The sequence below is a fragment of the Seriola aureovittata genome, chromosome 3 (genome assembly GCF_021018895.1).
Source record: "Seriola aureovittata isolate HTS-2021-v1 ecotype China chromosome 3, ASM2101889v1, whole genome shotgun sequence".
NCBI lineage: Eukaryota > Metazoa > Chordata > Actinopteri > Carangiformes > Carangidae > Seriola > Seriola aureovittata.
Window position 1 is genome coordinate 27,585,760 of NC_079366.1, and position 21,864 is coordinate 27,607,623.

General features: G+C 40.4%; 2 protein-coding genes across 5 annotated transcripts; both read right to left on the reverse strand.

Annotated features, from left to right (window-relative positions):
• Positions 1-452: 452 nt before the first annotated feature.
• On the reverse strand, positions 453-11,090 carry LOC130166677 (protein FAM83F-like). Its single transcript, XM_056372383.1, has 5 exons — positions 10,271-11,090; positions 3,877-4,044; positions 3,482-3,603; positions 2,581-3,326; positions 453-2,209 (listed from the first exon to the last, which is right to left on the reverse strand). Exons 1-5 carry the CDS (start codon positions 10,760-10,762, stop codon positions 2,163-2,165), a joined length of 1,575 nt encoding a protein of 524 aa, XP_056228358.1. The 5' UTR covers positions 10,763-11,090; the 3' UTR covers positions 453-2,162.
• A 1,679-nt stretch (positions 11,091-12,769) lies between these two features.
• Positions 12,770-21,624, reverse strand: LOC130163633 (GRB2-related adaptor protein 2-like). 4 transcript variants are annotated; one of them, XM_056367985.1, is made up of 7 exons: positions 20,869-21,624; positions 20,692-20,779; positions 19,015-19,106; positions 18,457-18,579; positions 15,436-15,598; positions 13,667-13,756; positions 12,770-13,442 (listed from the first exon to the last, which is right to left on the reverse strand). In XM_056367985.1, exons 1-7 carry the CDS (start codon positions 20,904-20,906, stop codon positions 13,257-13,259), a joined length of 780 nt encoding a protein of 259 aa, XP_056223960.1. In that variant the 5' UTR covers positions 20,907-21,624; the 3' UTR covers positions 12,770-13,256. The 4 variants fall into 4 exon arrangements, with proteins under 4 accessions (XP_056223960.1, XP_056223947.1, XP_056223937.1 ...); XM_056367972.1 differs by having other exon boundaries at positions 13,655-13,756; XM_056367962.1 differs by having other exon boundaries at positions 13,655-13,759; positions 20,869-21,621.
• Between the last annotated feature and the right edge of the window lie 240 nt (positions 21,625-21,864).

Consider the following 21,864-nt stretch of genomic DNA (forward strand, 5'->3'; position numbering starts at 1 on the left):
TAATTTTAAGTATTTAATCGAACCCACACAGGTTGTGTACCAGCTTCCTCTGGCCTCCTACATCAACCAGCTAGTGCTTTGCATTACGTTATGATCCAAAATTATAAATGTAAATGTTTTAAATGATGGCTTCCTATTTTCAGAGTGGAGCAGGTTCTGTCTGCAGATTTAAGTAAATTAACCTGATTTGAACTTTGACATGTTTTCATCAGCTTGCAAACATCAGCTGGAATTGCAGTGTTGAATTAAAGGCATGATGGTCTGTGGCACTGTTATTTTAAACAGTTATGGTTTAGTCATTCGGCATTCCTCACCAAAAAAACACATTGTAAACATCCTTAAGGCTCTATGACCATTTTTACCTACTGTATGAAACCCTTTAAATATTTAAATCCTCATTGTTTACATACATATGCAGCTTTATTCGTGCCTTTTCACAAGTTGTTGTGAGCAAAACTTTATTTAAAAGCTTATGTAGAATCACAAATTGTAATTATTATTATCATACAACTGCAGATTTATGCTGTATTTCAAAAAGTTATCCGTGGGTTGCATTTTAAACATTGCTTTTGTTTGAGTTTTCCAAGACAACTGCAACCAGCAAACAAACTCTGGTCAGAGTTCTGATGCGTGCTGCCCGCCATGCACTGCATGTTTGTTATGGTCAGATCTGTATTTTCTAGTAGACACATTTTGCAGACATTCTGGCTGTTGATTTTCACTTAATCTTACAGAAAACCTCTCTCTGATAAAGCAGGAAGGATTTCTAGTTAGACAGACAGATGCAGTGTTTTAGAATGAACATTAAGATGCCAGTAACTCAGGAAACAACATATTTTCAGCCCTGCTGTGTGTGAGTAACACCAGACTATAAATGAGTGCGAGAACGCCTCTTCCTGCTGCAGCTTTGACTTCCTGTTTCGGTGTTGCACCACATACTCTACCCTCAACCCAACCCTGAGCTCCCATCATGCCTGTGGTTCCACTGTTGAGTTACGAGCTGTCAGAAAACAGCAGAGGGAGGACAAGGGTGTCAGCTAGTGGCCAGTTTGCGCAATGCACAGCTTTCCATCTTAAAAGTTGGAGTTGCACTGCAGTGTCACCACCAGGTGGAGCTGCAGTCAAAGTGAAGCATCGTGTTTGAACAGAAATACCCTATGACAACATCTTGCTTTTCTCCCATTTCATTTTATTTTTTACTGTATTTATGTTTTTAAAACACATTTTTAAATGTTTTGATCATGTGGTCCTCCTGTTTGAATTCAGCCATCCACTAAACAATCCAAATATTAAAAAAAAAAATCTTCTTGGTACCTTTTAAAGCTTTCCTTATCTGAGACCATTTAGTAAGCACAATGAACAAAAGATCCCACAATGTATTAGTGCAACAAAAAAACATTCACAGAAATTCTTTGTAACATTCATTTGCATAGAAGTGACAAAACGGAAAAAGTACACACATAACGGCCCACAACACCACTCAAGGGGTAATACAAGGTGAGATTTACTCACCTTCATGATTTCTTTCTGATGATTCCTTTTTTTTTTAAAGCAAAGGTAACAATCATCCGAGGTTTGAATATGACCTGCTTTAGGTTGCTCATGATAAGTGTGGTTCTTGCCCCTTTTGGGTCTTTCAGCAGAGTTAGTTCTTCAGAGGTCAGGTATGGTTCATGGTTACAGATAATTCCTGATCAGGGAAAAACCATCGATTTGCAACCTCAGACAACCTCATTTCTATATATTCTCTAAACAGATGAAGAAGATTTGTGCAAACTTACTTCACATTTTGTGCACTAAAATGTACACTATAAACCTATGCACTCAGGGTCCAGCAGGGAAGCAGTTATCCCTACATCCCTGAAGCCCCAAAAAGAGGCTCAGAGTAAACAAGATGCAAGTGATCACCGGGAAATATCTCATTTAAACCTTTCTGCACTCTCCCAGGGAAATAGATATCCCTTAAAACTTTGAATTTTCATTTTACATTTGGCACTAAACATATAAACAGAATGCATCACAACCTGAGTGATCTTTTCTTTCTGTAAGGCACATACAATATTGCACAAACAAAAGTGTCATTAGTGTTAAGGAAGTTATTTTTGTAATCCATCTCAAGCCTGCATGACTTGTTTCTGTCGTCAGAGAATGGCAGGTTCACCTCAGGACACTGTACATTCTTGTTTTTTTCGACGTCGACTCTTAACACCTGTATGAAAAAGAAAACACATTATGTCAGGATTGACATAGGATAATGCCTGTGAACACTAACCCTAACCCAAAAAAATAACTAGTTTATTTGCTGTAAAAGTTAGATTAAATCAGCGGTTTCGAACACTTTGGGCATGTGACCTATTTAAATGAAGAAAACACTATTTGTGACTCTTTACCAGTTTCATGTATCTACAAATTCTTTTTCCTAGATTAGAGTAAAAAAATATATTTTCTGCTTTCCTTACAGTTAAATCATTTCATCATTCCTATCTCTCAACCCTTTACAAAAATTGGGCCCACAGGTTGAGAACCACTGATTAAATCATTTGTCAATCTTTAGACACATCCACTTTATCCCTAACTTACTCTCATTGTCATGTGTAGTGACAGTTTGCTCGGACTCTGTCTTCCGGCCCAGTTTAGACGGCTTCTTCGTCTTCCATTTGGATGGAGATCTCACGATCACCTCAAGGTTGTCTTCGTTCTCATCGGCCCAGTTGGTTTCTGTGGGTGAAGGACATGTGCTGTCTGCAGGGCTCTTGAATGAAGGCTTACTGGACAATTTCTTCCTGAATAATTTCTGTGTCCATGTGAGCTGCCCCTTCTTGTCCTGCTTGAGTCCATTGGGCCTCTTGAAACTTTCACTCGGGGCTTCTGATGGCACCGGACTCAGCTGGCCCGTCCTCTCACTACTGGCCTGTCGTGGCCTCCCCTCATGTATCTCCTCGGGAGCCTCGGCCAGGAGTGAGCCCCTCTTAGGTCCTGGCCCCTGCAGAGACCCTGGTGGACGAGGGATGTCCCCAAACACCAGCGAGTATTTGGGGTTGTAGTATTTGTGAGCAGGCACCTGGATTTTGGCTTTCCGAGAATCCCCTAAGCTGACCTGGAAACGGGACGTGGTGGCTGGCAAAGGCGGGCGTTTGGGCCCCGCTTTGGATCGTATTGTAGCGGTCACGTTAGCAGCAGGCGGGCTAACGTGGAACTCCTTGTAGAGGTCCAACTTCTCAGAGATGGCGTACATTTCGCGGAAGTCCCGGTCAAAGAAGTCAACCACCTGCCCCGTCATCACGGTGATCATGTTTCGGTCCATACGAGATGTACACCAGGAGAAACTGCGACAGAGACGCCATTTATCAACTTCATTAGATTCTGCGTGTCCTCATTGGTTTATTAGGCTTACAGCAAACATTAAAAATCATTTTATAGAAAATACTTCAAGATTAACAAGATCTACACTAGAACTCATGCACACACGATTAGACCTCACCTGTAGGAGCCGAACATGACTTTTTCTCCGTCCACCAGCATGTACTTGTTACAGAGTGAACCAGGCAGTCTGCCGAAGGACAAACCGAATCCGGTTCCCTGCAGCGTCCTGGTTCTGATGTTCTGCAGCCACAGGAAAACAACACAGCCAGCAATGTTGAGAGGGTGACTTTGTACCAAAGACGCACACAGACGATACTACACTTCGACTTTAACCCCAAGAACTTCATACAGGTAATGAAACTGTGGGCGATATGCTACAGTATGGCTCCTGGACTACTTCTGAGGCATTGCTATGAAGGTAATCCATATCATTGTAACAATGAATCACACCTGTCAGAAATGAATCCAGGGTCATTCTCGTGCTTAATGTCTGTGCTGCATTCATCTCCTTACCCGCAGGTGCTGTGAGCCAATCTGCAGCCTGGAGCACATATCCAGGAAGTGTGGCACGCCTTGGTGATCCAACAAGATGTAAATGGGCACGGAGCGTCGCCAGGCCGCGTCCATCAGGTCCTGCAGGATCTGGACGTCTGTGAGCATGTCCATCACTACCGCTATCACCTGCAAGAGAAGACATATTTTAAAAGGCAACAGCAATTAATAATATATTTAGGTAGTAATGTAGAGGAATGGGTTTGTGTGATCACATAATTTAGGTTTTTAAAAAAAGGCTGTTTTCAAAGGCAGAATGCGTCACAGCGGCGTGACTAGGCTGCCCCATTTCGAAGGCTCTTTCAAATGTGTCTTTCTTTTTCTGGGCCCCATTCCTGGGAAGATAAACCGCTGAAAATATTCTACAGGAAGCGGACATTTAAACGGATATTAGATTGTTTCGGTGGTTGTTTTTAAAAGTGTCTAAAACACGTTTTTTTCCTGCTGGCTTCGTGCACAGCAACACATCGCTCAGTACCTCAGTACCTCACACAAGCCCACGTCAAACAACCCGAACTATCCCTTTAACTTTAAGCCAGTAATGGGCTTCACTTTCGTGCTTCATGGCTGTGCATTTTACACAAAACCCTTTTACAAATTTTACAAAAGCTGGATTTACATTTTAAAAATGCACATTTATGAAAATTCCCCTTGCTGCTGGGTCAGTAAATCATGTAGCAGGAAGAAAAACACATAGTAACAAATGAAGAAGCATGGATTTAAGTGCTCTGGTTCTCATTCATGTTACATTTCTATAGCTAAGGGGAAACAAATCTATAAAATGCTTAGAGGCAGAATGTCTTTTTAGACAGCCAACAAAGAAACCAGCAGGTGAAGCTAATCTGTCTAACCGAGGCTCTTTGCCACCCAGGGATACACTCACCCTGAGGGCGCTGTACAGCCGCATGAAAGAGTCTTAGCTGCTGGTCTGACAAAACCACAGTATTATCCCTCTGCTGTGTTCCAGTCAGGCCGACAGATCATAGAGACAGAGCTCTGCAACAACAACAAAAGGAGACTTGTTGAGGAATTGTCTGTCTTAATGTCTTAAGAAATGCTGCCGTACAGCTTTCGCTTTCTCCTCTGTCGGACTGCTGGGATTCGTAGTAGCACTTATAGCTTTTTACCAAATAAAAGCCAAACAAGACGATGGTTAATTGGTCTTTTTCTGCATTTAACTGTAACTAGTAAAAAATAACAACTAAATGCTGAAAAAGACCAGGAGGTGCAAGGGGGGAAACGACAGTCTCCTGCTGCTCTGTATATGTTTTATGTATTTTTATGATCTGTTCTGATACTCGTGCATCATGAAGTGATGAACGCCAGGATCAGGGTCAACCACAGGAAGTTAAAGACCCTGTTGATGGCACCTAGAGGCTGCAGTGTTCATCATACCTGACAATAAAGTGGAGTGAACAACACACTGATCCGATCATTTTGTTATTACAAGTTACTTTATGTTACATTCTCCCCCCCTGCTGTTCATGACGTGCAAATGTTCCTTGACTCATGATGTTTCGTCTTCTCTCCTCAGGTGTTGTGTGTTCTGGTCTGATTGAGAGGAAACCTACAGAGAGGGGGCAGCACACCGTCTTCCACCTTCCGGCCGCCGCAGCAGCAGTTAGTGTTGATGCTGTACAGGTCTGTTTCACTGCTCCTTTTGTTTTCGTGATGGGTTTTCTGTGGCGTTCTTTCTGTTAGGTTTAGTTTTGGTGTTGGTTTAGGTTTGAGGGAAGACACCAGATCCTACGACCCTTTGTGGGTTGTTCTGAGTGGCTTTCCATCCAACCACGGCCCATCACCTTTCAGTTGTTTGTTTTAGATGTTCACTATGGTTCTTTTCTGTTTAGTTTTTTTACTTCAACAAATTGACTATTTTGATTCTGTTGAACCTCTGTTTTTTTTTAGAGAGCCTTTGTGGGGGTTGAAACACTTACCAGTTCAATACTAATGACAATTTCAATCAACCGATTACAGCCCAGCCTAAAAAAAAAAGAAGACATTAAGCATCAAGATCAAAACTGACTGCTTGATTTATCCAGTGTCGTGTTGTGTCGTATAAAGGGGTGACTGAGACACAAAGACTAGCATCTCTTTCAGAGGAATGTTTTATCTTATTTCAGTGACCCTGCAACTATTTGACTCACAAATCACCTTCATGCCTGGAGCATTCATTCCAAATATATCACCAATGTGCTTGTGATGGTATCCTCTGCACAAGTATTTGAGCTGTATAGTCACATACTCTCCCTCTTTCTACCTACAGGGAGAAAAATATCTAATTGGAAAGTAATGAACTGTTCCAAGTTCACTTTCATTCATAAAACTGCGATTACATACATCAGCATTGGTTGTTGGTTCTGTCAGAGGAGACAGTGAAGCTGGTCCCCGGCACCTCGTTGGTGACCAAGGTATAGTATGTCACACAGTTTAAGCGTATGTGTTCAAAGGAGGGTGCTAGAGAAAAAGCGACCACTGCTACTAGATCATTATAAAAATAAAAAAAAAGGGTTTTATAAATTTGCCCTACACATTTTTTGCCAAGCTGCTTAATAGATTGGAGATATCTTGTGTATGTTAAGTTTTTGCCTGCGAGTGTTGCTTTGTCTAAATTGCATGTAGGTGTGATTGTGAGCGTGACTGGTTGTTTACTTGTGTATGTCAGCCCTGAGATAGACTGGCGACTTGTCCAACATCAGCTGGGATTGGCTCCAGCGACCCCTCGAGGGTAAGTGCTATAGCTAATGGATGGAGTGGAGCTACAGGAAATGTTTGTCATGGAAAATAGTGTCATGATAAGCTGCCCATTACATTTGAAATGTATCTCATATACAAGTAGTGATATTGTGGCACTACACAAAAGGTGTTGTGATGGGAAAAGTGATATAGCAGCACTTGGTGCCCTTGAGCAAGGCCTTTGACCCCAACTGCTCCAGTGGAGCTGCTGAGTGGACAGATTGTGTTGGTGCTGGCAGCTTCCAGGTGTGTATGTGTGGAACTATGTGGGTGTGATCAGGGCGTTCCTGTTAGAGAGAGGTTGTCTCAGTGAAACTCACCCGAATGAATAAAGCTTGAAAAAAAAAAAAAAAGGATTCCTTGGCAACTGACCACAAAATGTCTAAATGTAAATGAATGTTAGTCCGGTCCGTTGTAGTCCAGACGTGTAGACCAAAATGTTGGACAGACAGACAGATGACCAGAAGTGTCATTCTTAGGCCCTGCAGCTTACAAGACAAGGTCTGTGGATCATCGGCGTTAAAGGAACTCAATCATTCAGGGTCAAAGCCGTAGAAGTATCTTGTTGGGTCAATGAAACGTAGGATGGAGACGCGCAGGTTAAAAGAAGAGAGGTAAAACGAGAGACAGTTGGTCCTTTCAAACATGTGGAGACATGTTCAGTCCAAGCGGAGGATGAAGGCCTGGGAAGTGTGCATTATTGGACCGTTCCACTGCCCCCTGAAAACCAGAGTCATGGAAAAACCCTCTACTTTAACCTTGCAACAAATGTTGCTCTGTTCCTCTCAGAAAAGGCCTGTTGTTTCCACCCAGTGTCTCACTGAGGAAAAATGCTGAGCAGACGTGCGAGGGTAACGACAGAGATACAAGCTGAGGCATGTGGACAGTAGACTCGGTACTGAGAAGCCTAACAAACTGGATCATCATCATTAAGCAAAGTGAGAAAAAAAAAAAACGAGAAACATACAGCGACAGTAGATGTAATATCTGCGTGCAAAGATGAACATGTTGGTGCCTGGAGAACTGGTTGCCCAGCATGTGTTACATTAGTGTGTGAGTGTGATTATTTCTGATCAGTTACAACAAAGCTGGTAGGTTTGTAACATTCCACACATGCATAGCAAGCTTAACTACCATGTCACATGTAATCTTTTCTTTATCCGACAACTTTGGGAAACACCCACAAAAGATAGAAAAACTTTCTTTTTTTTAAGTAGGTTTATTATGAAGCGTATAGCGAGCTGGAAGCTCTTACTCCTGGCTTATCTAGGAGAATATTAAAAGATCACGTGAGCTAGTAAACAAAACACTGACGTGTACCTGCTGTGTGCCCTGCATGATAAGGTAATAAGTGGAAGGTAATGGATGTGTACGCACTGCGGACTGCAAATCACTTCATCAATAAAAGCATAAAAGCATAAAAACATAAAAGAGGAATCTGTCAAGGGCCAGTTATCTAGTTTAACCACTTGCAGAACTTCTGAGTTGTAACATGAATTTGTTTGCAACCAGGAAGAAAGGAACGAAAGGAAGGTAAGAACATGAGCAAGTAAACAGAAAGTAAGAAAGCATTAAAGAAAGGAATGCAACAACACAAAAGAAAAGAAAGAAAGTGGGAGGGGGAAAGAAGGACAGAGGAGGAGGAGGAAGAAAAAAAGAAGGGGAATTTCTCAAGATAATTCTGGGGAATTGCTAAAAGTAGTTGTTCAATAAAACCAATTAAACAGCTCTGAAGGAGTTATTTGGAAACATGCTCGTGTCGTCCTTCCTGACCCAGTTTTTAAGAGGCATTAAGAGGCAGAGAGGCCGAGCAGGGCCTGACACTGTGAGCAGGCGGAGAGGATGACTCAGCGGAGTCATCTGGCAGTCTCTGAGTAAACATTACGACGGGCAACGTGAAAACACAGACCCACTCCAGGCTCTCAGTCACTGTGTGGGGGGGTATTAATCACTCGAACGTGACTCCACCCCACCTGGACCATACGCGACTGAACATACGACTGCAAAGGGCAGAATGGCTTTGTAGGTGAACAAGTTGGCAGTAAACTGAGGCCCCAGCTTAAGAAGGTAGTGTAATATTACAACATGGTGGTCCTTTCGTTCCCATTAAAAGGAATCTTAATGATGTTATAAACAACAATGTGCTTCCAACTTTGTGGCAGAAATTCTGGGAAGACCCTCTCCTGGTTCAGCGTGACACTGCTCTCCTTAAGAGCTGAAACCAGCGATTATTCTCATTATCAGAAGATTTTATTGCGTAATCTATGAATCATTTATCTGCAAATGTTTGAAAAATGCCCATCAGGATTTCCTTAAGGCCGAGGTAACGTCATCATACTCCAGCCAACACCTCAAACTCTAAAGATGTTCAGTTTTATCATCAGAAGATCATTTAAAGAGTGGAATATTTTGCTTTTGTTTGTGATGAAAGTCAGGATTTATCATCTGCAAGAATTACAACAATCAATAAGGTTTTAAGTCTTTTTTTAAGAGAATATGTCAAAACTTCTCAAAGCTGAATATTTGCTTTTTGTGTTGGCATAAAAAAGTAAATCATATGTATTTGAGTTCTGGACCACTGGTCAGACAGAACAATACAATAACATGGTAGTTGTGATAAATAGATTAATAAGATTCATAAAATTAATAAGATTAATCAGTAGTTATATTTGTTAGTTGCAGCCACATGGTTTTTGAATTATATCTTCAACAGCCATATATGGACATAATGTTCTGGTGTCCTCATACTTTTGGCCACATAGTGCAGCACTATTACTGCTGACAGAAACTAACTGACCTCTCATGTTCTCTATTGTAGACGTGGAGTTTTGCAGTCCAGATTAAATCATAAATAAACACAGTAAACAACCGTATCATTTTTTTTTTTGTCTTTTTCATTTCTATTTTTTCTTCATTATATATTTTCTTCTTCCTTCAGGTTCTTTCTTTGGATCCATCGGTCAGATTGTTTCTCCCTCAACAGCAGCACACTGTTCCCAGGCAGCGATACATCTCATATTTAAACATGTGGTTAAACGTGTGTGTTGTTTACTGCTGACGTGAATTACAGGATTCAAGCAGGTAATACAAGCATAACTTCCTGTAGAGGATGTTAAGATTGTAGGTGATACAGAAAACGAAACTGTCCTGTCATCCACACACACAGATGATGTCCCTTGACAACACTGTATTTTTACTCTGTGACATTTGACCTCACCCCCTTGTCTTGTTATTGTCTCTAATGACTTATTTAGTCAACTGTTGACTTTAAACACATGCGATTCTTTCTGTGAAATGTTGCCTATTCCTCACAGCGCTTCATAAATCTCTATCCTGGGCTCACCTGTGCCATTAAGGTTTAAACTGTATTAATTTTGGTGTAGCCTCATCCTTCCTATTATGACAGACTATTTGGTATTTTGTACAGTTTTCAAATAATTATAGAGGACATCATGAACTTTATTTTTGACCCGTAATATGAAGATTTCAAAAAGGGGACATAAAAAGTTATATATTTACTGACATAATCTGATTTTGTGTGAATTTAAGATTACTTTTTCACTATCATGACTGTAAAGGAGAATACTGGCCATGTCTGCCTCGGACTTGCCCTCCTCACCTTGCTGGCGTCCTGTATGAGCCGCCGCACCACCTCTTTGATGTGAGGTCCATTATCTTTAGGCGGATGTGTGTGCACGACCACCCGGGTCACCCCTTTGAACAGACCCCCGCCGGTCCAGCCGATATCCAGCGGCGGCACCTGGGTGTCCGACATCTGGGGCCAGTAGGTGGAATGGACCCCCGAATCACTGGCGTCAGTGCCGGCGGCTCCCTGATCCGACTTGGACTGTGTTGCTTTGCTGCTGCTGTTGCTGTCATTACCCGAGTCATACTGTTTGAAAGTGCTCAACAACACTTTGACTTCTCTGGCCGATAGAAAGTCTTTCATGTTGTCATCTTTGAGTCTTGTTTTGAAGGCACCGTCGCCGTTCTTGAGGAGCTCCTCGATGGCAGCGCGCTGCTCCTCGCTGTAGTAAAACTCCGGTTTAGTCTCCGGGACACTGGCTCCGATGTGGCCGTCTTCCATGCACATAAGCTGGGATTCGGCCATGGCTGTGGCGGCGGTTACCCCTCCTGCAGCTCAGAAACTCTGTGGTCTGTTTGGTAAAACCTCTCAGTATGTGTGACACCGGACCCGGACAGATTGAACTAACCTGGGACAGTTTTCTTACCTGTCCGGGACGGGAATGAGGCGGAAACTATATGCTGCGTTCATGTGCTATCGGAAAAAAGGCCACTAAGCTGTAGGTACGCCCAAGACACTGTCTGTTAAATGTGGCCTTGAAACAATTCCTTACAGTCAGTGAATAAGATCAGATGTTTCTGTTTTTCTTTCAAATTAAAAATCAATTTAGTGCTTTTCGCTCACATTTTTCACATTTAATAACTAAATAACACCTATATCACATATTCTCTTATTCTGCCAAATGTTTGAATTTAACCCTTGCAGCCCATGTACATAACTAATCTTTGTAACATTAGGCAACCTCTCAAATATGAATTTAGAAGAAATGGATCTGGGAGTTAGGATTGCAAATCGAAATTTCCAATTTACAAACAGGACTTGAATGCATTGCGTTGTTTGCAAAGGGCTGGTTCTGTTTAAAGGTAGGGCTGTAAAGAGTTTCTCTTCCATCTACCCTGTGCTCATGTTGCATAAACAAACCCAGATAATAAACTGAGCAAAGAACAATTTATATGTAGGTCAAGATAGTCTCGTGCCACATGGAATATATGACAAATCCTAGATTTATATAAACCATAGAATAGAGCCATCATAAGGAGATTTAGGTCATGTTCCTTACAAAAAACAAGCTAAGCCTATTTCACTATCAATGTCACACAATCTGGTTCCTTCACAGAAGAAGCCAAATTACTTGTGTAATCATTGTCAGGTGTGATCGTGGTTAAATTGATGGTGATGCAAGAGTCTGAGGACACAGCTGTGTGATTCTTTTGAATGTACAAGGCCTCTCCTGCTCATTAAGTGATTGGTAACATCAGGGTTTTGTCACTGAGGCAACACCACTAATTCGCATAAATTCACTGAGGTCATTTCAGCCTCAGGAACAGGCGACTTAGTGAAAATTGATGGCATCATGGATAAGAAATTATACCACAACATTCTGGTGAGGCACGGAGCACCATCTGGGAGTCGTCTTATTGGGCCTGGATTTATTTTGCAAGAGGACGATGACCCTAAACATTCTTCTAACTATTTCCGGAACTACCTGCGACAGAAGGAATCTGCTGGAACATTGAAAATGATGGACTGGCCCCTGAAAAGTCCAGACCTCAACCCCATCGAGCAAATTTGGAGCGAGTTGGAAAATAAACTGGACAAATCTATTGTACATTCAAAGGAAAGCCTTTGGCTTGAGTTGCAGAACGCATGGGAGAACATTAGTGTTGAAGTTCTCAGGAAATATATTGACACTATGCAAGAGAGATGTGCTGCTGTAATTGCTGCAAAAGGTGGATATACCAGATATTAAAGTTAACAGTGGATAAAAACAGTAGGACTCACTTCATCTGATATTTGTTGAGCAACCATCTGCATGTTTCATGAACATTGTGAAATGAAATCATGTTTTGGAGGCAAAAAAACAGGTCAATATTTTCAGCTCTGTCAGGTGTTCTAATAATTTTGGCCACCACTGTAAATGTGTAACAGTTTTATTCATGGCACTGTGTGTTTTGTTCTCACCTTTCAGTATTACAAAGAACTGAATGCATCTTCTGGATGGTTTAGTTGTTATTTATTTTACAGGACACTGTTGTTCTATGGATGCTGAGCAATCAGCTATAACTTCAAAAGCTTCCTAAGTTGTAACTTATTGTAACGATGACCTTTGAGGGATTGTTATATCATGTAGGAGTGCTGCAGAGCCGAGTGTCAGTTTATAGAACCACTGACGTAAAGTGAAGTATTTTGCTCCAGATTTTTGGAAAGCATGATTTAATAGATAACACTGTAATAGCATAATATTTTTCCTGATTGAAAATGATTGTATAAATATGTACAGTATATACTGTCAACTCTCAATAATAATGCGTATCAATGTTTTTTATTAAAAAATAAAGCATTTTCAAAAATAAATACATTACTGTTGTGACATATTCATATCTTTTATATTGCAGGTTACAGTTTATGTCAAATACTCAGACCAAATTCAGTGGAATAAAGGACAGCAGTGTTACAGTATAACTGACACAGTACATGACCATGGCATTGGTTTGATTATTTTGTATTATCAGTCACTTTGTAAAAGCAGATGTCACTTTTTCCAGATTTATTGGAATCAAATTCATAATGTTTAGGATTGCTGTATGTTATAAATATATAAAATATTGAATCCAATATATAAACTTCATGTGTTAAATCTTTGAAAGCAGTTTGACAAACAACCAGTTTTATATTTTTCTATTCTATTGAAGACTTCATGCAGGTTCAGGGTTAAGTTGAGACTGTTAGCATAAGGCATTAATTGGAATAAAACATTACTGTAATATTACACCTGTTTGTCTTTATTTGTGTGCTCCTCTCAGATGGGGCTGGTGTAGTTGGAGGGGAACAGGCCTGTCCTGCCCCTCAGCTGGCCTCTCCACCAGGCCTGGTCAGAGCACTCCAGGACCTCGATGATATCGCCGACGCTGAACTCCAGCTCATCTGTGTCTTCAGCATGGAAACTGTACAGAGCTTTGACCTTCCTGGTGGAGGAAGCTTTGTGCTGGACACAGAGGAGGATATACAAGATGAGACACACAGACAGAAAGACAAGTTTCAGAGATCTTTTAAAGGTTGATCCACACTCACTTTTTCAGCTCAATATTACAGCTGGAAGACGTTTCAGAGTTTCATTTCTTGTGTGAAGAGATTTCTACCTGAATTTTGTGCACACACACATCAGTGTAGGCACACAAAAAATACACAGACACACACCGTATTAAATACCTGTCGTGGTGCAGGTTCACATGGGCGGTCGAGCACTGGAGGAGTATGGAGAGAAGCAGGGAGAGGTGGGAGATTGTCTGAAGTTCCTCTCTGCTGTTGGGACATGAAAAGCTTTACAGTATATTTTATCTTTGTAAATTTCCTTTGTTTATCTTCACTGTATTCAGAGGATAATATTCAAAAATCCTTTTCAAAATAATTCTTGAACCACACATACAATGACTTGTCTGATTGTATGACAGGTCATTTAGTCCCTTATTTTACCATGAGACCACCATGAGTGTAAACTGTCCATAAATAACAGTACATCTTAATTATATTGTCCAACTCTAGTTGCTAATTTTCTTTTCCTACTCAGAATAAATATGCTGTGGCCAGTATTAACATGTTCAGCTCCATGTAAACATTTGTGCCACTTTAAATAGGCTTAGGTTGTTTGCATTGTACATCGTGATACTGTGGAGTTAACAGTACAATTTATTATGTTGGATTTTACCATATGTGGTTGGTTGATTAAGAGTCATGTGATTTTTCTGCATTGTGATTGGCTGGGGGGCGGAACCTCTGAAGAGGTGCGGAGGTAGAGCTAAAAAAATAAGCTAACGATGCGCGTAGCAAAGATCGGTGTTCGGTGGACAAGTGCGTGAAGGAAAGACTGAGAACTGTTGTAAAACAGATTTAAAGTGTGGTTTGCCAGTTAATGCCCTGTACACATTAGATCACAAGACTGCTAACCAGTGAAAATTGGTATGTGTACTGTGAGAGGTTAAGTAGTAGGCGCAGTAGATGATGTTGTGTTATTATTAGCCTTTTCAGCTAGCTAGCTAGCTAGCGAGCTAAGTTAGCTGCCACAAGGAACAATCTGAGCTACGCAGACAGACTACAAGTTTGTTATTCGGCTAAGGACTGGAAGTTTCTTTGGATTACAAGAGACAGTCGGTGTCACCAGCCAGCACCACACGTAGCCAAGTGAAGCCTGGAAACTTCTTGAAGGAAGACGTGGGACGGAGAGAGGACTCCCCTGTCAGCCCGCCACGGTCAGCCGTCAGCCCGCCTGCTCACCGCACCAGCGTGGATATCAAACACTGGGATTGTGTGACTAACCTGCGGCTATTGTGAGTACTGAACAGTTATGTTTGCTTAGTTAGAGTGAAGCAACTTCCACGTCATTTCGCCATCGGACCTGCAACTGGGGTTTATTTGTTTAAATTTATTTAATTTTGTCGCCGGCTTGTTTTACGTTAAATAAAAGTACATAAAGTGGTTTATTAATGGTTGACATATGGATACAAAACAAGATTTAGAGGGAAATAAAAGGGTTATTAAAGGTTGAAATACAGAAGCAAAACAAAGGTAAAGGGATATAAGTTCAATTTACTTGGTTAAATACAAAGTTAATTTTAAAAAGAGGTCAGTAGACTGAATTTTCATTTTGTGTGAACCTTTTTTTTGTTTTATTCCTTTAACTTATTTTTTTATTATTCCTGAAATTATTAAATCCCTTTGAATATAATAAATCCAGACCTAACTTGGGGAAACATAGTATAAATTTTTGTGATTCCTTTTTAAATTGATAACCTTGTAAAGCCATAGGAATAAAGAAAAAAATAGATATCGGTAATTAATATTAAAGCACACTCTTTAAAAAAAAAAAACAGAATTAAGAGCTTAACTAACTTAAATGGGGAATTAAGCTTACAAACACAGGGCGCTACCTATAGAATAGGGTACACACTAGTTTGGCTGAAGTTTTACATGAGGTTTCCTACCTGTTGTTGTGTCTCCTGTAGAAATATCTGAGTGTGTTTAGAGACAGTGTTTTTTTTATAAAATTCCACCAGCTGGTTGAGAGAAGGGAACTTTTCTGACCACAGCTTATACTGCCCTCTCCCATCCTGCAGCACCTTGAAGTGCTGTACATCTGTTGCATGTCTACAAGAGAGTAAAATTAAAAAAGAAAAACAATATTTATACATTTACAAATTCTGTTTCTTGCAAATTTATAACAAATTGTAGCATTGACTTCTTATTTACAACAATCTCTCCATCTTTTGTTATTGAACAGACCTTGCCATATTCTTACCACCAGCCAGAAAGAAGGGGACAGGATGTAATGTAGGTGGATTAGAACAGAATTTAAAAGGGAAGGGAAATGCTACATGAGAGGACACTTCTGCCCCACTAAAAAACAAAAATTCACTCTCTAATAGTCAAAACTTTACAGTAATCTACAACATCAACATGAAATTCTTTTGTCAGCCACCCAGAAGTTTTGTGTTTTGTGCATGGGTCTGCCATATAGCACCAACATTATACAGAGAAGAATCCATCTTAGTAAAGGAAGTAAGAGATAAAACCAGAAAACTTGTACAGTTCATGATTTTGATGAAGACCCAGTGGCTAACATGAGCTGCCAACAAAGTACCATATGCAAACAAATTAAATCAGTCAAATCAAATCAGTTGTTAATTTACACTTAAAACTAATTTAGATCTTGTGTTTCTGTTTCAAACATCATAAAGTAGTTCCTGAGCACCAGATTTCCTCTTGTTTGCGTTGCTAAGCAACATCTAACTAAACAGGAAGAGGTTTGCAAGGTTGAGCCAGGAGTTTTTAAATCATGACAAGTTTTGAAACCGGGAGGGAAAACGACATTCACTGACCTGTCATTGTCAAGAATAGAGAAGAGCTCTGCTGCTATATGATATTATTTAAAACTTTCCAGCAGAGATAATGTTAGGAAAGCTCTTTGGGTTCCTCACACAGGCTGTCTTTCTGTCTCACACACACACTCACACACACACACACACACACACACACACACACACACACACTGCACCCTCGCTCACTCGCTCTCTCACTCCCTCACTGTTGTCCACATCTTTTTATTTTCTGTGAAAGGCTCGTTGTGTTCCTCCTCTTACTGTTATTTGATTTGAATGTCCTAATTCTCGCAAGTATCAAACATGTTTGAAATTAAATTTGCCTTGTTCTAACTGAACAGCTATTTATATTTGTTGTTGTGGTTGGCAGTTACACATACAACCCTTGCACCAAGATCCAGCTAAGCTTCCCTGTTGTTGTCTTTACCTATAGTTTAATTCTGGTGCATTAATTGAGATTTGCAAAGAAACACCTACGTCATAAGTTCTGTTACTTAAAGAATTATTGATGGTCTTCAAATCTAAGAAAGTCTTGTAAAGTATCTTTGTATCTTTAAGTATCCAGAGTTCTGATGTCTTGCTTGAACCAAAACATCAGATTTGTACTGATCAGTCTGTGTAATGCTCATCATGATGTATCCCATAACCATCTGCACCTGGATGTGTGTCACTGAACAGGCATATTTCATAGGAAGTTCAGTGGATTCATGTGATGCGAAACTTCAGCTACAGTATGTCACAGTCAGTGTTACACTGTTGTAAGCAGAAAAGGTTCTCAGACAGAAAGTGTGTCTGCAGGAGGAAGTGGTGTGGTCAGACAGTAATAAATACACACACACAAGACCAGGTCACAACAATGTATGTGGCTGGGCTGTGTCTTAGACTATTTGCATTCTTCCTACTTTCAGGTGTTTATCTGTTTGCTTATCTCCTCTCTGTGTTCACATTAACAATGTTTTAATACAGCTGAATTCTCAATAAAGCAGTTCTCATTTACAGGTTTTCCTCTGTCTGTTGTTAAGACTACATGTTAACCAGCAGTCACTTCAAAGCCGTTTCCAAACTGCTGCTAAAATCCTGATCTTATAACCATGACGGTGTCTGACAAAATAGAGAAGTGTGTCTGCGGAGGGAAAGCCCGACCTCATGCCCATGGGGCAATACTGGTGTCTGTTTTCCACTGAAAGTAACTGAGGTTTGTCCAGAAACTCGCTGAATTTGTCTCTAGGTGCTTATTTGAAAAAGAGTTGGTAAAGGGTTCTGAAAAGTTGGTAAATTTAGCAAGAAAGGTGCTAATTTATCAACAAGTTGTTTGTGCTCAATCATTTTAAAAGAGCAACGACCAGTGAGGAAACTCCAACATTCGGCCAACTGGCCAATGGAGTAACCTTATCACTCCGTCACACAGCATTCGGCTGACCAATGGTGTATCTCCATCACTCACTCAACTCCATCACTCAGTCAGTCAGAGACATTTGCATTTATAGGGCTGCCTACACTCATGTGACATTGAAGCAGAATGAGGAAAATCTTGGTTGAGAAGAACAAGTTGGGGGGGTCACTGAAAGGCATTAAAAAAAAAAAAGCGAAAACGGTGGACAATCTTAAAAAGATAGATTTTTGAAAAAAAAAGGGGTTTCATTGCAGGCAGGAAAAGAAACAGAATTTGAAACTATTCATTTCTACCAGTAGGCTTACTCGTAGAAATGATTGCTGATGCTAGTATGTTTGCAGCAGCAACGCAATACCAAGTTTACCTGCAATATACTAAAAACATATGGCATCAACCAAAACAGTAAAAGCCATCTCTTTAACTGTTACCCATCACTAACTGCATCCATGAAATCACTCACAGCTATAGTTGATTAATAGTAACCAAATTTCAGTGCTTGTTAGCCCTACAGGTGGGTGGCATGGTGGTGCAGTGGTTAGCAGGAAGGTTGGTTCAAGCCTGACTTTGCATATTCTCCTCGTGTCTGTGTGTTTCCTGTGAGAAACCTGGCTTCCTCCCAAAGTCCAAAGACATGCATATTACTCTAAATTGTCCGTAAGTGTGAATGTGAGCTATATGTCAGCCCCTTGATCGAAAGGCACCTACATGCACACATAAACACACACTGACTGCACCTGACAGAGATAGAGAAGTCACCCAGGGCTGCACTTTGGCTGCCTCGTATCAGAAAGGCCCCCACAGGTTGTGACATCAGCTTCTCCTCTGCGTCACTGCGACTGGCATCTTCCTGGTACCAGCTGGAGTCATGGGGGAGGGAGGTAGAGAAAACAACAGAGGATGAAATTAGGAAAATTATTAGCAGTCCAAACATAAATGCAGAGATCTAAGGAGTTAAAAAAGAAATGACATTGCTTAAAGTCTGGAAACATAATCAGGTAAATATCTATCAGCCATGCAGGCTAGTGTGTAACAGTATAAAGTGTAGGAAAACTTTGTCTGTGTACAGTATCTACTAACTGACCATTCATTTATCATGTGATGACTGTGTTTGAAAGAGAAATGTAACTTAACATAATTAAACAAAGAATGGTTTTCTCATGACACTGGGCATGTTAACTTTCATGATAAGATGACTTCTTCCTCTCTTCTGTGTGACTTTAGAAATAGTGAGTGTCCGTCTATCCCTCTGTACTTTTCTCTCTGGCCTCTGTGTGTAGACTTTTGGCTTTTACCTGGGCAGGTGAATGCTGATGAAGTTTTTGGGTACAAACCCCTCAGCTCCATTCAGCTCTGCTTTGTACCAGTTCCCAGTGGTCTGCAGAATCTGACGCAGTGGGACACAGTCACATGAGACACACTCACATGAAATGAAGTCACATTGAGGTGAATATAGTAAACAGCTTTCTTTTGGCGGTACAACAGAAATTAAATCAGTACACGAATACAGTAGAAGGGCACTCAGAGAGCCAGACCTCTGCCAAGGCCAATGTCAAACAACATACACCAGACTTGAGGGAAAAAACTGTAAATTCATAGTAAATGATCCTGATCTGCTCCAAAATTTAATGGGTTCTTCCATGGCCCATGCGCCATCCCTCCACCATGTTCGGCACAAATTGGCTGACAAATAAATGGACATAATATATAAAATAAATAACCACTGTAGTCTACATTTGTTGTTGCAGAGTGAACTTATCCAACAATGTCAAGCTAACGATTCCCTATCTGATCTATAGGGGTGGTGGTCCTCCTGGTTAATAAACCGATCTGACCCTCAACATAGAGGATTAACAGCAAGCTTATTAAACTTATTTGAGCTTTTTCACACTAGGAATAAACATTAAGACTAAAGTAACTTTGCACTTAATCATTTGCCTTCCAACAGCCCTTTCCTGGGAACTACATTTTCTCAACTGTTGGACCACCGTATCCCTACGCACAAGTGCCCCTACCTAGCTCTGCCTGACTAAAACAGCCAATCTGCGCCGTAGGTGTGCTTGTATGCAGTAATATTGTAGTTCAGCGGTTCACAAGTTGTAGTTCCAAAGGAAAGTGCTGTTTGACTGCAAGATAAAGTGAAAATATATATATTTTTTAATAAAGCGCACACCTACACTGATGTTAGCTTTTTTTTCCCATGGGCATATTTTTAAATGGCTATGGCATGTTTTTATTTTGCAGATTGCCCCGTTCACAGCGGCGCATCGCTCAAGTTCTGTGCCGCTGCTTCTCTAAACTAAGAGCGTGTTGAGCCGAACCTACTGCAGGTATTTAAATGACTATAGATCCTCACACAACCTCACGTCAAATAACCTGGACTGTCACTTTAAGAGGAAGACTAACATGTCTTGAGCAAGATTGTGATTCAGGGGTTTTGAGGTGACAGGGTCAATCTGTCTTGAAAACACAGAACTCAACTGTGCTACACAGGAGTAAAGATAGTTTGCACTGTTTACTTGTCATTATGCTTTAATTTTAGTTTGTGTGGTCCGTATATCAGCATTTAACTTATACATTTCTTCATGTCTTTGCTATTTATTTTTACTTTTTGTAAAACTTCAGTCAAGAAGAGATAAGATTGCAACTGATTGCAAATAGGAAATAAACTTGAATTTGAGCAGCAGGATGCAGTTTCGTAACACATTTTCATAACCAGCTGCAACAACTACACAGTGATACAAATTATTTCTTATGCTGTATTAATGTTCTGAATGTCCAGTTGACTCTGTGACACTGATTTACATGAAAACGCTGCTGGCACTATTTACACACTCCGCATTTGAATGCGTTTTCATATCGAGCGCTATTCATAACATGTAATGTGTGCACTAGGTTGTTGAAAACACAAAGCAGGAACAATGTATAAGGTCAAGGTGTGTTTGTTGTGTGTGTGTGTGTGTGTTCCTTACCTTCAATTTCTCTCCCTTTCTGAAGCTGAGTTCATCATCAGCTGTAGCTTCAAAGTCGTACTTGGCTGCAGCCTCCATAGTAAAGGACCTAAAAGAAAGAGGACAAAAGTATGAGGGTGTACATTTGGGGGTTAACAAATAACAAAACTGAAAGTATATTTATAGTTTTTTACTTACATAACACACCCAGGTTTAACCAAGATGTCTACATGCATTTTGGGAAGCTATAAAAACAGCACATTTAACACTGGTGTAACAAGTATTTTCTCTTGTCTGTCTTACCCACAGAAACACATATTCCTGTTATTTGGAGGCCAAAAACACCACAAACATAGTGATTTAACCTGTCCTCTCATCATTTTTCTTTTGTACACATGACAGAAATTGATTTGACAGAAGAAATCAATAAGCTATCACCAGCTTCACCTGGACTCTGTTGGCAGGTAAGGTGCTGTCTGCAGTAGGAAGAAAGTTCGTTTTGACAGCTCAGAAAGCAGCGGGCCAACAAACCATAATTCAAAATGACAAACTGTTGCCGTCTGTGCCTCATTGAAAAGAGAAAGAAACATTGTGTTACTCACCGTGTGTGTTGTCCTTGCAGTGCAGAGATCGTAGGGTTTACAAGGAGAAGTAGCAAACTCCTGCTGCCAACTCACAGGAAGCACAGTCAGACTGCAGCTGCTACTGAAACACTGTCACTGCTGACCTGTTGCACTGTCACATGAGCACACACAAATGTAGAGGTGTAAAGATGCACAAAAAAGATTAGAACTTACATGCACTGCATGGATGGAAGAAATTACTGTATGAATGTAAATCAATATTTAACTGAATAACTGGCAACTGTATATTTTTTAATGTATCAAGACAAAATACTAGCTTTTTCCAAACCTCTCAAAGAAAGTTGAAATGCATTTTAAAAAAAAAAAGGACACGTAAAACAAAGTTGAAGGCTCTACAAAAAGCTAATAAGCAGACATTGAGTCATTCGTTTGTTTTGTCAAAACATTGTTTTTGTAAAGACTGAATTAGTATTCAGTATTAGCTGTATGGTAACTATGGCTAGACATTAAATGCTAACATCAGAAAGCTAACAATAAGTTAACATTGTAAATGTTACACACTAAACATCAACATGTGATGTCAAATTGTTCTTAACATGCATAATATACC

Excerpts from the sequence above, each read along its gene's own strand:
- LOC130166677 (XM_056372383.1), bottom strand. The coding sequence starts at position 10,762 with ATGGCCGAATCCCAGCTTATGTGCATGGAAGACGGCCACATCGGAGCC. Across the intron at positions 3,604-3,876 it reads TTGGCTCACAGCACCTGCGG|AACATCAGAACCAGGACGCT; the intron begins GTAAGGAGATGA and ends CTGTGGCTGCAG. Across the intron at positions 2,210-2,580 it reads CACTACACATGACAATGAGA|GTGTTAAGAGTCGACGTCGA; the intron begins GTAAGTTAGGGA and ends TTTTTCATACAG.
- LOC130163633 (XM_056367962.1), bottom strand. The coding sequence starts at position 20,906 with ATGCATGTAGACATCTTGGTTAAACCTGGGTGTGTTAT. Across the intron at positions 20,780-20,868 it reads GTTAAACCTGGGTGTGTTAT|GTCCTTTACTATGGAGGCTG; the intron begins GTAAGTAAAAAA and ends TCTTTCTTTTAG. Across the intron at positions 13,443-13,654 it reads CACGACAGGTATTTAATACG|CACAAAGCTTCCTCCACCAG; the intron begins GTGTGTGTCTGT and ends CTCTGTGTCCAG.